The sequence below is a fragment of the Temnothorax longispinosus genome, chromosome 1, assembly GCF_030848805.1.
Source record: "Temnothorax longispinosus isolate EJ_2023e chromosome 1, Tlon_JGU_v1, whole genome shotgun sequence".
Taxonomy (NCBI): Eukaryota; Metazoa; Arthropoda; class Insecta; order Hymenoptera; family Formicidae; genus Temnothorax; species Temnothorax longispinosus.
In genome coordinates this window covers 22,072,295-22,089,745 of record NC_092358.1, presented here as the reverse complement: position 1 = coordinate 22,089,745, position 17,451 = coordinate 22,072,295, and the positions used below count along the sequence as shown (strand labels likewise).

Below are 17,451 nucleotides of genomic sequence, written 5' to 3'. Positions count from 1 at the left end.
GCTCAGAATCAGTGCGTTCATTGGGAAGTTTCCGCGGGTCTTAGTAATGTCTTCAAGTTATTTACATCATAATTCAAACAATATGGTTCTAGTTCTTCCGGCCGCGTTATTCCAAGCTTGCTATCTCTCCCGAGCGAGATAACGTTCGCAGTTTCTAGTTTTCTAATTAGTGACTTGGGAATGCTTACAATTAGCCGACGACGTCGCGAAATTCCGTTGCTATCCCGTCACGCGAGTTGTCGCTATTTTATACGATCAAAATTCTATCTGGTTATGAAATTTTCATAGCAAATCTGATTTAAAGAGAATTGATATTTTTATAATATCATTATTTAAGATATCTCTTATACAAGTGAAAATAGAGTAAATTTAGAAAGAGAAAAAGAGGGAATGAAAAGATGAAGCATGCATTAACTGCTGCCATATCTTTTGGCATAATATGATTTCGACACGTATTATGTACAAATCCTACTTTGAAAAATATAAAGATTTGTACAGAGGCCATTTTTACAGGCATGTCTTCGACTAATTGCGTGTGCCATATCTTTTAATTGCTTAATAAAATCCGAATAGTGTTGATAGTACTTTTATCAGTATTCCGAAGGTGATAAGCAAAGATAAGAAATACGACGATGAAGTATAATAGAATGCAACTCACTTATACTGAGCGTCTCTTAAAATATGCCGATTACAAGTACAGAAATGGGAATATAATTAATTTTCCTGATACTTTTCATAAACAATTGTTACATGTGTATGCGGTAACAACTAAATATATCTCTTGCAAGTGAAAATAGGGTAAGAAAAATAAAATAAAACGATGGGACGCACATTAACTGCCATAATATGACTATAACTTTATATATATTTACAAACACGTCATCAAGGTGTATCAAGTATCTAATTATTACACTGAAAACTACGTTCTCGCTATGAGTCTTTAGACGAATTTACTCAGTCGACTAGATAATTGCTGTGTCTGACGTGAGTCTTCAAACATACACAGAGTTACGTAATTATATTTGTGCCTTATAGCAAGTGGATATATGATTTCAGTGTAAGCTGGCTAATTATGTTACCAAAGGAAACTAAACTACGAGTACACTATGTTCATTCGTTATGAATATATTTAAGCAAAAGGATCGTGATTCGGCTCTATGCTTCATAATTCATGCCAAATTTAACACGAGACTGTTTCCTCGTTATATAATTCTGAATTAAAAAAAAAAGTAATATCTGCTTTTGCGCGTTAAATGTCATGATATGACTATGTACGATAATTGATTAAAACTTTGTATAATTGATATTGAAGTAATGTTTTTCTGCATATTAAATCGTGATACGGTGAGACAAGGAGATTAAATAAATTTCATGAATTCGGAGTATCGACGGTGAAAAAATATCGAGAATGAAAATGTAAAATGAGAATAAAAAATATTGCGTGAGAAAAAAAAAATGGTGGCCAACTAATATTGAACGTTTCGTTGAGAATTATAGAAACATTGGCGTGAAATCCGTGCCTTTCGCTCGAGATGGCAATCGATTGTCCATAAAATTTTAATCGCAGCACCGCAGCATTTCATATTTTATCCTTCATGAAGTATGCAACACGCGCAAAGCTACATGCACACACTTGCAGTCCGGTCGGTCCGGTGCTTTCTCGGCTGTTTTTATGTTTTTAACGTAACGCCATATTACATAAAAAATGGAACCACCTTTTTAATTAAATGGATGCGTAAACTACTTACGATTTATCGTCAAAAAATAATCTTCGTCGTGCAATGTGGCATTTAAAAGTTGTTACTTTCGACGGTACAGTAACATCAATCGATATCGCAAAGCGACATTGTGATGTTAAACGTAATAATCTATAAACGGTAATAATCTATATACGTGGAAGAGCACGTATTAATATCAACGAGAATTAATTTGTTTATTGTAACAGCGTTGAAAATTATTGTAACAGCGTGTCTCAAATTATGAAAGTATATTAGAACGAACTTGCGAGTGCGAATCACGCGTGTACACCGAAAGACATAAAAGCGATATTCAATTATCCCCGCTGTAAATAATCCCTCGAATTTGCAAAACGTAATTTCGTTTCGCATGCAAAATTAGATATCCCACGTACATTTGCAGCGCAAAACGATAAATACGCGTCTATCATTTTAAAAAAAGAGGAGAAAAAGCGTTTCATGCAGAACTCCGCAACGGTCGGAGCGCATGTTTGCGCGCCACCGGCGAACGAGACGTGACAAAGCCGAAAAGTTATCACGAGTAAAATAGGAACGAATGCCGTTGCTTTTACTGCGTAAACATTTTTATTCCGCGGCGAAATAATTTCTCATCAGTCCCGCCGTAAAAACCGTTATGCACTGTCGCTAATGCGAGCCACGCACGAACTAGTACGTTTCCTGCTCTGCTGCGGCGAAATTATCATTCGCGTTGCACATCCGCGAGTCGCGCGCAAGCTATACATGCACTGTGTGATCAAAAGAATCACACGGCTGGTCTGCGCCGTCACCTGTTCACACGTCGCGGGACATTGAACACTTTACGACCAGCTGTAATGTACACGTGTTAATATGTTACGTGCAATTTCGAGGTCACGATTTACGATTCGATACGTGGTGTGTGTAGAGCAGAGAGCTCTAGATTTTTCGTACCTTGTTCGCGGAATATTAAAGAGAAAATAAAAAGATATAATATGTATGCTCTATATGTGAGAGAATCCAATAATCTTTCAAAAGGTAATTAAAAGAGAAGAATTAAAAAAAAAATAATAAAGAATAATACTAAAATTTTTGTCTCTCTTTTACATCATTCGGCAAAATATTCGCCGAATAAATTAATGTATATTTTACAATGCGTAATAAGCACGACATTATGTAATGTTTTAATGTCGACACAATTTGTATTTAGATATTTGAAAAAGATTAAGAAATTAATATTAAATATTCACCATTCAATACTTGTTTAATTTAATTTAAGAAGTAGGAAAATAGCAAAATGTTGATTTCTCCATTATATAGCAATCACTTTATCGGTCTAATAAATAAATAACAGATGAGCTACTCTCAGATTAATGTTTCTTTCTACAGGATTTGCAAGATTCTGTTTAATGAAATAATTACTCACACACACACACACGTCATTTCATTTAACTAATTGCAACTTCGGGAAAAGACTTAGCGCTTCATCACCAAGTAATTAAACGAGCGCGTCATAAATCTGCGGTGATAGAAAACCTAGGTGTAAATCCGCTACTAAAACACGTCGGACAACGACGCTCAGAGGCAATAAAGCATCGCGCACGTTGTGCTCGTCAAGGCAGAAGCCCGATCTCTGTCACCGTGCGAGTCAACTAAAATTCGAGAGAACGGTTGCCACCTAATCGACATTCGATGGCTCGCCCTAGTGTTAGTATATTGACTGTGGATCGATCATTGGCGCAGCGACCCCTAACGAAATAGTCATATCGCTCCCAGCCCTGCTACTAATGTCAACATCAATCACTAACAGCGGCTATTAATCGTGCCTCAAAGTTTGCGTAGAGACCAGCGTAAGGACTTTGCATTCGTGAGAGATCAGCTGCAAGATATTCCGCTCTTCAAATTGGCTAAGTCTGTAAATGTTCTTATCATGCTTGTTTACTTGGGAAACAAGATATACTCGTATATCCGTGCTCAATATCTTATACGCTACCAGGACAAAATAAAGGGGGTTTTCACGGAAAGTCCTCGCCTTTTATGACTTTGAACGGTCGTGGTCGTTCCCTCTTGGCCAATTCTTCAATTAGCCAAATAAATGAACTTATTGCCGCTTTAGCTGTACGATAATTGAATAGCTCGTTAATTTCCTTTTATCGTTTTAATTACCAGAAAGGCAACAATTGTGACTTTATTTCATTGGAGGAGTGATACAATATTACATTAAGATACAACAACGAGTGCAACAGTTACAATAAAAGAAATTATTGGAGTTAACATAATAGTAGTTAAGATTGTAACAAATTTCATTGCTTAAATTGGTTTGCGAAGTTTGCCAGTGATAAGAACTCGATACGAGGATCAACAATTTCCCTTTACCAACTTAAAAGTTTTACTTCAAAATAGTTCACGCGGTAGGTATTGATGTCGTGACAGCTGTTCGATAATTGCTTTTGCATCGACAGCTTTCCACCTAGTTTGGAGACGAGAGAGAACAGTCACCAAACTTACTAAATACTATAACGTACAACGTTATTAACTGATTGACAATGACTTCGCTGTTGACGATTGCTCCGTTAAACTCGGCCAGAAATTTATTAGTTATTATCGGGGGTACAGATGTTTACGAATAAAAGCAGCTAAAAACTATTCTCTCGGAAAGAATGCTTTAAGAAAAATAACATAGAAAAAAAATAATAAAAATAACTTCTCATTGTATTCGTGTAAAGTATAAAATTGCAATATTTCTTTGAAAAAATTAAAGTTTTACTTCCATTCTTTAGATTATTATCGATTTTTTATCTTGTTACTTATCTATGCTTATCGTAATTAAAACCGCCGAGATTGCTCAATTTATCGAAATATAAATAATTGATAATTAAAATTTTAAAGTTACATCACAAAATCTTCTCCCTCGCATTGTAAAAATAATTCTAGATGAGTCTCTCGTAGAATAAATTTTACAATCGTAAAAATTAGGGGAAAAAATTTCGCTGCAGCGAACGAAGAGGAAGGGACCGAGGATAAAACCAAATTTTATTCCATTTTGACGGTACGAGAGCATCTTTATCTTAGAGAGCCGGAGTTAAAAGGCCACGGCGTCGGCGTAGCCCGCTGCGCTGGGTCGGCCAGCAAGTTAAAAATGTAAATAGAAGGGAAAGTAAAGTTCTACGTGCCCTGAAAGCTCTCATCAAGCTGTGTAACTTTTACTTAAGCGATTTTGTTCTACCTGGCGCCGTATTATACTCACGCTGTACAGCTTGCCAATGCGGGCTTACAAACGATATTTAATGAGCCACAGTAACCTACTTTCCTTAGTTTCATTGATTTTAGCAAGAATTATCGTTTTACTTATTTTATATTTCTCTCTCTCTCTCTCTCTCGTTCGCTCGCTTTCTCCCCCTCCCCTCTCTTTCTATCGTCCCTGTTCAAATCTACTTAATATATGATACCTATAAATAACTAAGGACTGCAATGTAACTTTACACTTATAATTTATAATTTAAGACATGATTCGTTATTTCTATTTCATTCTATCTCGCATTTTCCCCAGTTACAGTTGAAATATGAAGAATTGGGTAAAGAGTTGTAAATTACGCGCTCGAGAAACACGCCGGGTGCACCATCCTACGGTGAGCCAACACGATTCACTTAATTAGTTACGTCAAGACAACGGCGAAACACGATAACTTAAGATTGTCCCCAGACATTCCACTCGATTAAAGCCATCCAATTTCAACGCTAAGTTTTATCATTGTTTGCCGGCTAATGTACAGGAATGGCTGCGGCCCTAATGCGCGAAACGTGCCGTTTCTTATCTTATCTTAACTAAAGACGAAATATGCGCCGATCCTCATTTGTCTGTGTCGGCAGTACAATTCTGACGGTGTTCTTCGTTGTCGCCTAAAACGGTGACACCCCACATTTACACAATATCCGCTTATCACACTATACGTTACGTCGTAGCAGTGAATTTCAAATGATCATTAGCAAAGTTAATATTAATGTAAGTGAGCATTTTCAAACAATTAAACAATAGCCAGATTGTTAGATTATTATATTGCGCAATTAGAATTAGGTCTGGCTAAAGAACTCTGCATTAATTCACAAGTTTAAATGTACGTCCAAGTGTATTTTAATATAATTCAGTTTCTATGCGAGATTTTTCCAAAAAAGTTAAAGAAAATCATTTAAATCTATTTATTAATTCGACTTGTTAAATACATAAATTACATAAAATTATCAAGTATGGTTACGTATTTTATTGACCTACTACACGTAATTCAAGATGTTCAAAATATTGAATTTGTTACTTTTGTTTCTATCTTGTGGTTGATACAAGATGAGTTTCAATATTTAAATATTTGCTCAACTACTTTAATCACAATCAAATTAATATTTTCATTCAAGTACAAATATACTAAAATTAAAATTAAAAGACTCAAATATAAATCTTCTTTGCGGCTATTAAAATGCTTCCATGGTTCCGTAAGCATTGACTTTCCTACCATCTAATAGGATTTGAGATGTAATTTGCATTTCCCGATTCTAGTTGAGAAAGTGCATCAAAGAATCCGATCCGCTTACACCGATTACCGGCGGGTCAATTTAACTCCATTTTTAATATCGAACAATTCCTCGCGCGATATCACTAATCACTATCCTGGGCGGGGAAGCTCAATTATTAAATCCGCCGATCTAATCGACCGTGAGAGATTACGAGACGTGGCGCTTGTCTGCGCCTAAGAACTTCGCAAATATTTTGTTCCACCTGAGCCAGTAAGTTGGAATCGAATGTGTCAAATTTATTCGGCGTTCTAAAGAAAGTAAGACGCGGGAAAGTTCGAGCAGATTTTCTTCTTCGATGTCAGAGCACGATTTATATAATCTTCTCGCCAGCAGTTCGTCCAATGCATTTTTTAATTCCTTTCGCAAAGTCTTACTACGTTATATAATACACATCTGATCCGTGATATTCTTATTTTTGGAGCGCTTGTTTTTTATAATATAGATGCGATATTTAGTCTTAATTGAAGTTTCCATTTTCGTACACGTATCTAAATAGAATATTGAATATTTCAGCGCATCCGTCCCGCAAACCAAATCGTCGTTTCTCTCTTGATCCCCTTTACACACGATGCAAATTCATGTAATTTATTCGCGAAGTTTAATTTCGTTCTGACTTGACGAAGACTTGACAAACGGGTAAAAGAATATAGTCATGTCTTGGGAAGAGAGTGTACTCGGTCATTATCTTTAATTAACGGCACGATAGAATCTACGGTGCCTTCGATAAAGTTTGCAAAGCCTGCGAAGTAAAACGTGTCGTTGACGGCGATTCATGCTGAAATTGAACGAGAGAGAAAGATAGAAACAGAGACAGAGAGAGAGAGAGAAAGAGAGGGGGATGGAGCGAGAGAGAGAGAGAGAAAGAGAGAGAGAGAGAGAGAGAGAGAGAGAGAGAGAGAGAGAGAATGGAGCGAGAGAAAGAGAGAAATAGGGATTACTTCGCCAGACGCAAAGTCAGGTTCACAGGTTTTTCATCGCTCACATATCGTAGCCCATCAGGTGGCATTAACTTTATCTGAGATTTTTTCCCCCGATAGTTCGACGTCCCCTTTCACCTTTAATCTCGGTCGGTGCACATCCGGCGCGTCCGATATTCCGCACCGCCGGCACGATGCGCAACCTTTTCCCCATGAACGATCACCGTTTCAACCCTTTTTGCGTAGACGGCGAGTAGAAAGACCCCCGGACGAAATCTTGATCAAAGGAAAAACTGATCTTGACGGAAGTTTTAAACGCCAATACAGACTGTCACAAAATGCAGGAGACGCGCGACACGCGTCTGTTATATTCGTATCGATGAATGTAGAAAGAACATACGGAATATTTCATTTTAATGAAAATAAATTTTTATAAACATAATTTTACTAAAGTATAAAAATTGAGATGTTTCAAGTAAGGAAATGGCAAATGCTGTTTTTTATTCAAACATAAATTTTTTTTATATTATAAAAGCGACAATATTTACGCATAAAATTTTACACGTGGATAACCTTTAAAGGATCTTAGGTCAATCTATGGTATTTCGAAATTAAGTCAAGAATGCATGATGATACGTTGAAATGAGCCACAACTTGTTCTCTTACACGTAGAACATATTCATAGAAAAGTTTATATTGTATATGAGACTGGTATCGAGTTGACGAGTTTAGTTATTCATTGATTTCGAAAGTACAAGACGAAACTTTCTCTCGGGTAGTAGACAAAGTATATAAGGAAAATCGAGAAAAACGAGGGAGAGACTGTCGACCTTACAGGATTGGATAAGATTCTGGAATGCGTGGGATATTGCCTCTCGGTGGCAAGCTATGTCGACGTCGCTCGTCGCTGTGTCTGCACCGGTGATAGTTTTCAGGAACGTACACAGAGTCACCGTCATAAAAGCGAGATTTCTTTTGTACTCGAACTCGGAGTTGCAATTCACGATCCGAATATAACGAACGTTGCGCATTCGCGCGTGTACGGTCGAGAAATTATATGATTTCGGACTAAAGCCAGTAAAGAGCAGGTGCGAGCGCTTTTAATTAGAAGCTTGAATTACATGCACTGACGGCGACACGTATACTCCATTCGGAGGTCTTGTGGCAGAACCACGTGCGTAATCGGCCGGTTTCCACTGAAATTTTGCGATGCTGCAATGTAAATGTTCGTATACCTCGAATAAGTGAAGATTGCAAATTAACACTTCTCTCTCGTGTGTGGCTCTTAGTTGACCCATTCTATTTCTCGAATAAAAGGAAAATATACTTAACGAGATAAAAAAATATTGATGTGCTTTAATTATCCTGCTGGAAAATTAATTAACCTAGTTTCGGAACATATTTAGTAATAAGTAAAACCATTGTTGGAAATATCCGAGTTCGAATTTGCACAATAATACAAGGATTAATAAAAGAGGTAACTGGAAATAACTCATTTATTCGTTAGGTACGTTACCAATATGTTCGCAAATGTACTTGTGCATATTTTACGTTACTCGATCTATAAAATGCAAGAATTCGCGTGATACTAATCATCCAATTTCGTAAATCATTATGGACGTTTAAAAAATAATATCTACTGATAATTTATTTTTATCTTTATTGACCAGATTGTATTGTATTGCTCGTAAATTTCAATATATTTATATTCACTTAAGGAACAGATTTATACGAATCTTTCGCGTGACGTGTAACAGATTTCACGTGGTGAACTTTAATACAATATTTATCTCCCTTCTCCGATCTTATCTTTCATTCTTTGGGACAACTTTGCTGTCTTTCCTTCAATTTATACAGACCGGTAGGGACGCTAAACGAACGAACTGAACGTCGAGTTTTTGTGTGTGTCTATATATATACAGACATTGTCTCCCTGCTGTCTGATTGCGTTTACACGTGACGGGGGTCACGTTGAGAACGAAGAAGATGAAGACCGAAGAACGCGTGAGTGGCCGAGGGCGAGATCGGACTTTTCATCTTTTATAATTAATTTCGAGCAAATTTGTCAGCTTTTTAAGATAATCTTCATCAAGATAACCCTAAGCCATTTTCCGTCAGTGACTAAATTAACTTTATTAATTTTCTTTTACCCGAAGTTTTACATTTCTGTTTTTCCTTCGATCAATGCTAATAAGAAATTAATCTTGCAAACTGATAGTTCAATCACACACTTTGTTGCCACGAAAAACACGCAGTTTTCATTGTATTTCAACAACTCCAAATGAAATTAAAAGAAATTTTTACATGAATGCAAGATATATTACATGTATCTCTTTTAAAGATATTTAAGGAATTAAAAATCTTTAGATATTTAAAGACATTTAAAGATATCATTGTAATACATGGCTATATTGTGATAACGTTTATCGTGCTTTAGAAACATATAGGAACGACTGGAACGCGGTATCTATCACGCCCGAACATAATAATTATCATTATGCGTCAATGACATAAATTATTACATTTAACATCCCCGATTATGTTAAGTCAATTATTTCGTTCGCGCAGGTTTATTTCGTTGAACGATAACGCAATTTCGATAATCTACGGCGGGCATCAAAGCGACGCACGCGGCGCAGTCATTACGCGTTGGCGTCTCCGCGCGAAGACAATGCGGAGATGAGGGTCTCTTAGCGCACCGCATTATACACGCCTCGTCGACGAACTCATTAAAGCCACCGACCGCGCCACGTAACTGGAACCCGGAATAACCCCATTCGAAAACTCGAGGGGGATGCACGGCTTCTCTTTCTCGCTCAGAATAATCGTTTAGGATTTGCAGTCAGTTAGTACATATATCTATAATCGTTTGGATCGTGCAATCTTGCAATAATTTACGTAACGACATTGATACAATTGGAAGAATAATTTGTTAATAATGAATAACTTGTCGATGATCCATTTCTTCTGTTTTTCTCTTTTAAACTTTTGCCGACGTTAAAATTATGCTACTTTAAAAACACAGCATTAGAATATTAATCAATGTTTGATAGATGCACATTGTTATAGAATATAGATCTATATTAATTTCTCTCTCTCTCTCTCTTTCTCTCTCTCTCTCTCTCTCTTTCTCGAAATTAACGATTCTAACATAATTAAGTGACGTATATGCGCATGTGTTACAGCATTTTTTAAAATTGAAAGAATATTCTCGAGGGTTAACAACAACACGTTAGAAAAAGGAGGATATTTATAAAGTTATTGACAGCTACGGATATTACACTGAAAAAAGCCGCGTGGACTCTGAGGCAGCAACTCTTTTTTCAGGAGCTGAGAGATTTTTTTTTATTAATACAGTGACTAGTCTTATCTATATACTTCTATACTTCTTCGTCATATGTTTAAAAATCTATAAAAGTTCTTTTATTTTTATCCTATCATATTTTTTTTCATTCATAACTTCATCGCCCTTAATTAATATTCTATCATCTCAAATTGTGGCTCGAGGATATAAACCCGATATTGGTGGCCGAGATTGAATTTCTCGTTTACTCGCATACGATGTTTACCGCATACAATGAGATAACAAATAATATATTATATATGTACATATATTACATACGCTAAGATATATTTTATTACCATCACATATCTATGTTACACGCGAATTGAATACAATAGATTACCGATACATTAATCTGCTTTTGAACCAATTTAGCTTTATCGGTATTTTTATCTGCGGACATGTGCTTCTGAATTCCTGTTTTAGCTGACCTATAAATACGTAGATAAGAATATCGTGTGGGGTAAACAGATTTGAGATACCGAAGTGATATTTTAACTTTCTCTCAGCGATATAAAAATTTTGATGCGTAACATCTTGATGCGTAAGCTTCGTCAGTGAATCACTACAATCCAGTAAGATGCCATATTTCGAATGTCCCATTCAATAGAATAACAGATGTTCATGAATTCCCTACTTCCTTATTTTTATCTTCGTACCTTTCCCTATATATTATTCTAATGTATATTCCTTCTGTGTTGCTTTTCACTTTGCCGAAGCCACCGAAGTGAATAACCGAGGGCAATAGCGAATGAGTCAACGGACCCACAAAGCAAAGGTGTCAGCGAGGAGTGTTCGAGTGAATGCATATCCAATTACAGTACTGTGCCCGGTCAGGCGATCTTTGAGAAGCTGAACTTCTAAACCGATCGACTTACCTAATTTCTCTCGGCTTTAATGAGTTGGTTTCACCCTTCCAACCGATGAAACGGTCGGTTTATTCCATTAATCGGCCTTAGTAGAGAAATCCTATATCTAATAGAATAGATAATGGCATTTTACAAGGTTATAGGTGCAACGACAAAAGCGAAAAAACTCCGTCGTGACAGGGCTGAAAACGTTTAAATGCGTTTCGAGATGCGTTCGACTATAAATATCGAGATGAATCATTCGAGTGCATTGGCCTAAATACTGAGCCGCGTCACTGATGCATGGCGGACCGAGCATAGAGCTGCATCACTGACGGGACACGCCGCGGCTTAAATATCGAACGGAAAAAATTACACGGGACTGAAAGCGTTAATGAATGGTGATGATAACAAGGGTTCGCAAAAATGCCCTCGTTGCATGCGACGCTAATAACACCAGTCCTGTATAACGCTGCTGGCGAATTCGCATAAAAAATAAAAAGCGGAAGAGAAAACGCTCGGAGGCGAAGTGAATATAAAGCGGCTGGATGCTGCCGCTCTCTCCGGCCGTGCTTTTCATCGAGCTGGTAAAAGTAATTTCATTGCGGACATTGCTATACAGGATATAAAGTTACGTACATCCGGATACTTCCGGCAATGAGAGCGACTTTAAGACGAGCGCTTTGCTTCCCACGTTTTATACGGTACGCAACGCGATAAGAGCGTAGGAGAAGAAGAAAAAAGAAACGGAAAAACGTTTCAATGCATTGAAACGTCCCTTGCTGTGAAAAGAACGGAAGCGTAAAAATGGACTTTAATACGCCCCTTCGTCGTGCTGCTCGTCAGCGCTGCGATAAAAAAAAATTAATGCAGCTCAGAAAAACAAAAAAATCCAAGCTGCATTTTTTTTCCATTTGCATGTTTAATTGTCAGAATGTCATTTTAAACGTAATTTGTATTACATATTAATATTATATTATTGTTCACACCATTGTTCCGGGACAACGCATCTCATAAGCATATACTTTCGGCTTTACCCCTTTTCATTGTTTCCTTTTTCCACACGAATTCGTGGGAAGATAATTTTATTATGTAAAAATGCGTTATGCATCGTGACAACGCAGTTGTAGACGTAGTGAAATGTACAGTATAAATGGATCCCACGTTGATGTCCCGGCGCTCGCGCCGGGATTAATTAGTCATGGAAATAATAATTTACCTCGTCATCCGCAAGTAATTATACAATTATGCGATTATTTATAAATGAGTAGAATTAATCAACTGCTTGGATAACGCTTTGGAACGGAGAACTTGCCGAAATATATTTTCATAATCCCAACACGGAAGCCGGCTAATCGCCTTTAGCACTCACGCGTATTACCTGGACGCAACTTCCGCCTGATAATGTCTAATATATATACGCACGTCGGTCGGTGTGTCAAATGCAGATCGATCATGAGCAAAAGCACGAGCATGCAAAAATACAATCGTGCGAGGTGCGTGCAAAAATTTCGCATACCATTTACAAATGAAAAAAGTATCTTGAAACAAGGAGAATAGAAATATTATGGAATGGATAAAAAAATAGGTATTATTTGCAAGTTTGCTTGTTAAAAAGTTTAGCATGCACAAAAATAACTCGGTTGCATTTTCAGGAATAAAATAATATAACAAGAACACGCGTATTATATATATATATTTTCTACAATTATAATTTATTACATAAAAAAAATATAGATCATATTTTTCTCATTTTAGAAAGCGAAACAGAGTTGTAAAAATAATTTTCTTCCATGTGCAAAAATTAAATTATATAAGAAGTATCTGAAACTATTTAAACCACATATATTTAAGCATTAAAATGTGCGTGATTCATTATCACCGGCTTATTACTATCTCGCTCTTGTACGGAATAAAACGTTAGAAATGTATATATTACATGCAGTTGAAATACATTTGCTGTAATGCAACATGCGCTTTTCTTAAGTAAGAAGCGAAGAAACAAACCGCTAGGCGGAACTCACCGTCGTTGTTGGTCCGTGCGCGAGGTGGGGATGAGCTGACGGTCGGAAAATTTCTCGAGACATTGTCCCGCGGTGGCGGCTGCGGTCCTTCGAGGTTTGGACTGGGGCTGAATTCGGCCCTGAAGTCCGCCCTGTCGAATCCTTCCTCGAACTCGTGCATCAGCGCCAACTCGTCCGCCTCGACCTCGCCCTCGAATTGCTCCCGTAGCACCGATCTCGGAACTGCGGAATGGAAAAAGGGAGTTCGAAGTCTGCTCGCTGTGTAATGGACTCCATCAGCGACACATCAAATATACATAGAGAAACGCCGTTTTGTACAAGATTTGCCGATATAAGGAAAGAATCCGTCGACGACGACAGTCAACGATAAAATCATTTCCGCGTCGGTATTGGTTTCCGTTAAAAGCCTGCGATTGAAATTTGAGACGGAGAGTGCATGTTTCATGAGCAAAAAAATTACGTAAAAAGAGAAAAAATCCGGATTCGACCATACTTTTCCGCTCGTAATTATTTAATGATACGCGAGTAGGTACACTGAATTCCGCGTTTTATGTGACATCACGGCAAGATGCTGCGACGAGCAGGCTGGATTTTATTATATTCAACGACTCATTTACGAGTGCGAGTGCGAATGCGGAAAATGCGAAATCATTCGAACATTCGAATGCATCCTTACCTCTCAAGAATTCCCGTGGCATTCTATTCCACGTATTCTGCGCGCGCTGCATTCGCGTCGAGCTAAGTTCGCACGAATTTATGCGATGGCTTCCAGAGCGTTCGTTCTAAATGCACGTAAAAGCACGCGGATGAGCGTCAATCGCGCATCAAAATGTAAACGTTAACGTTATGCGCGATGGCAAATAAATCCACTTCAAGATGTGTGGGCGCAGTCGGCTAATATCTGGCCAGCAATAACGTTGCATTTGCGTTACGCGTGCGCGCACGTTGTGTATCGAATCGGAATGAAATGCTACCGATCGTTGTAAGTGATACGCAATCGTTATCGTTATCGCGCTTACACGGTGCTGTCCATTTTTCATCGCACGTGTGGCGTCGCCGCGCTTGCAATAAACCTCACGGCCCCGCTAGGAGTATGCTCGTGAATTTGCGACGTGAAATAGTTTCGTTGCGATCGCGAAATAACATTTCGAGGTAAAATGTAAAGATATATGTGATATTTTGAGAAACGACGCCTATAATCGATCGAGAATTTTGCAAGAGCGACAATCGTGGATGGCGATCACAAAATCTATATATAATATATACATATATGCCCAAATGTAGCGCAAATCTAACTCATGGTATTGGTTTAAATTTCATCCTCTAACCTTTAACAGTGCCCATCTATAATATTTTGTACATTTTTTCTAAAATAAAATTAAAAGCTCGATATTTTAAATTTCTACCCAGTCTCATATATTTATTTTCTCTCCTAAGAGAGCCCAAGGCTTCTAAGAGAGAGAGCCAGGTCTTCCAAGATGGCCCAAGAAAATTTCTTCAGGCTGATTAGCTAAGAACGTCAGTCAGTAAATAAACTTGCAAGATATTCACCGAGACACTATGCGTGAGGAGAACACGGCTAAACTCTTGGCAAAATCTTGCTAGCCTCGCTTTAAAATAATTTCCATCATTTCGCCGGAAAATTTCCGCATGATAATCTAGAAGCGCGCACAGCACCCGCGGGCCCGTTCACCGAATTAAAGGCAAATGACGCGACTACATAAGCGAGTGAGCCGGCGCGGACGACGATGCAGCTTGTTTACTGCAATTAATAATTGTAATTTAACACCAATTCTGCGGCAGTACATGCTGCCGCAACGGGTTATACCCGGTCTTGGCGCCTGGCGCCCGGCGCCCTGCGCGCTCGGCGCGTTCGTGCGCGCGGAACGCTCATGACGCTTTAAACCGAGCGAATACATTATGACCCGCGTCCACGTATAATGGAACGGAGAAAATGCGGAGGGCGGAGAAGAGATGCGGTTGAGCTACCACCGCTATTGCCACCTAGTGCAACATTATGCGCGAAGTATTGTGGAAAAATATCATTTTCCCGACCATTCTACCGCAAAAAAGTATTCAAGCGTTATATTATTCAATAGTAACAATAACATTCGGGCAGAAAGCAATTTCAAAATTAATACCACACTATCGAGTAGATTTGTTCATATAATATCAAAATTAATTTTTACGTTGAAATTGTATATATTAAAACATAAAAATGTATATTGCTTCGTATATTTATATTCCTTTGAATATTTAATTACTTTAAAAACTTTAGTAAATTAAAAATTGATAATGCGTATTTATGTGAACTGCGTTTCATCACTTTCATTAATTTAAGAACGGTTTAAAACTTTTTAAGATAAATCAATCTTTTTATGCGAGAAAAAGCTCAAAAACTAATAATATCCTATTAATTAATTATATCACGCGATTCCAACTTGATGTACTTAATTATTTTTTTTACTTAGATCATTAATTTATGAAGAAATAACAGAATTTTCGTTGCTAAAGTATAAGAATGCTAAAGAACACAGTAATGACGCATACAGATGAGGTGTAGCTTACTCGTGGCAATTAATTACAGTAATTTAACACCAATTTCGCGGTACAGCTTGCCGTAAATGCGGGTTAAATTTACTTTGAGTCGGTACACCGATGCTTTAATCTGTGTGTGGATATATTAGAACCCCACCACAAGCGAGAATAATATAACAAAGGAAATACTCCGGCAAGATGCGCCATTGCAGGTGCCATGCACGCAAATTGATGAAATAATTACTTATCGCATGATCGTCGAATTATTGTGTCGATAGTTACTGGCGTTGTCTTACACACCCTACCTACGACTTGTGAAAATTAGTTGACTTTTATTACAGCGATATGTCAGTCTTCTTGATAGCCAAGAATGAGTTAGATCAGTATCAGGAATACCGAAGCTCGTTAGCGCATACCGTAGTTATCATTAGCTTAACGTAGGTCGTCATAATAACGTTGCGCTGCCTCGCTCATCGGCCGGGATACAGGATAGAGGATGTTAGCCACGGTCAGCAGCAATAATAATGAGAACCAGCAATTTGCGACGTGCGAGGCTTTTACCACTTCGCTGCTCTCTTGAGGGAGCATTAATTTATTATGCTGAAATTGTCATACCTGTGTGTATAGATCATACTCGCATTCATGCTCGCATTCATAATAAAATGTTGGCATGTACAAATGCACATATAAATTAACCGCGAGTATTTAATATCACGCTTATGAAACTCTGCCCTCTGTCTCTCATTTCTTCTTCTATTTCAATATTCATCAAGTAACGTAATATTCTTAAATGGTAGAAAAATTGTGGAATTAAATTGATAACCGTATGTGTGTGTATGTGTATATACATATATATATTGTTTTACATTATTTCGCGGAACATCAATTGGAAGGTAATGGTTCTATATTATATATTAATCCCTAATCTCTCAATTTTGTAAAAAATTATTAAATCAAGATTTAACTGTCCATATTATTGAAGAACAAAACCCGCAAAAAGTTGCCGATTATCCTCATATTGACGCAAATTGGGTTTAATTGGCTACGTTCCGTCTCACTATAGTTCGTGAATCACAACGTTCGTCTCGTTAAATCGGGAGGTCGCAGCGGTAAAGCCTTCAATGAGTCCATCGTGGAGACGGCTGGAATAAGGGCGGAAGGGGCTTGGATAGCAATAATTGTTCCCCAAAGTCCCATCAAGGAGATATATCGTATGGACCTTGGCAAGGCTAGAGACATCCTAAATTTTGCAAGTCTCTGCGCGTCGCGACGCGCTAATAAGACCTCTGTAATGCACGAGAGGTTCTCTCAATCTTGCTTGACGCGAAAGGGGGCCCACGTAAGTCGACGGAACGATGAAAGGAATTTTGAGATCAGTTTAAGCTCCGCTACGAGCCACTCGTCGACAGAGAAGCCAGAAGTGGTACAAGTGGCAGCGAGATGCAGATTTACATGGAAATGTCTTCCATCTGAACGACTTTTCATTTTCGACGGCTGAGTACT

The 17,451-nt window shown here is 37.9% G+C and overlaps 1 protein-coding gene across 3 annotated transcripts in view; it reads right to left on the bottom strand.

Moving 5' to 3' along the window:
* LOC139817776 (uncharacterized) overlaps window positions 1-17,451 on the bottom strand; it is a 155,871-nt gene that overhangs the window by 10,402 nt on the left and 128,018 nt on the right. For all 3 annotated transcript variants that reach the window (XM_071786092.1, XM_071786079.1, XM_071786085.1), the window contains exon 6: window positions 13,411-13,632. In XM_071786092.1, the coding sequence (XP_071642193.1) occupies window positions 13,411-13,632 (222 nt within the window). The remainder of the gene's footprint in view (window positions 1-13,410; window positions 13,633-17,451) is intronic.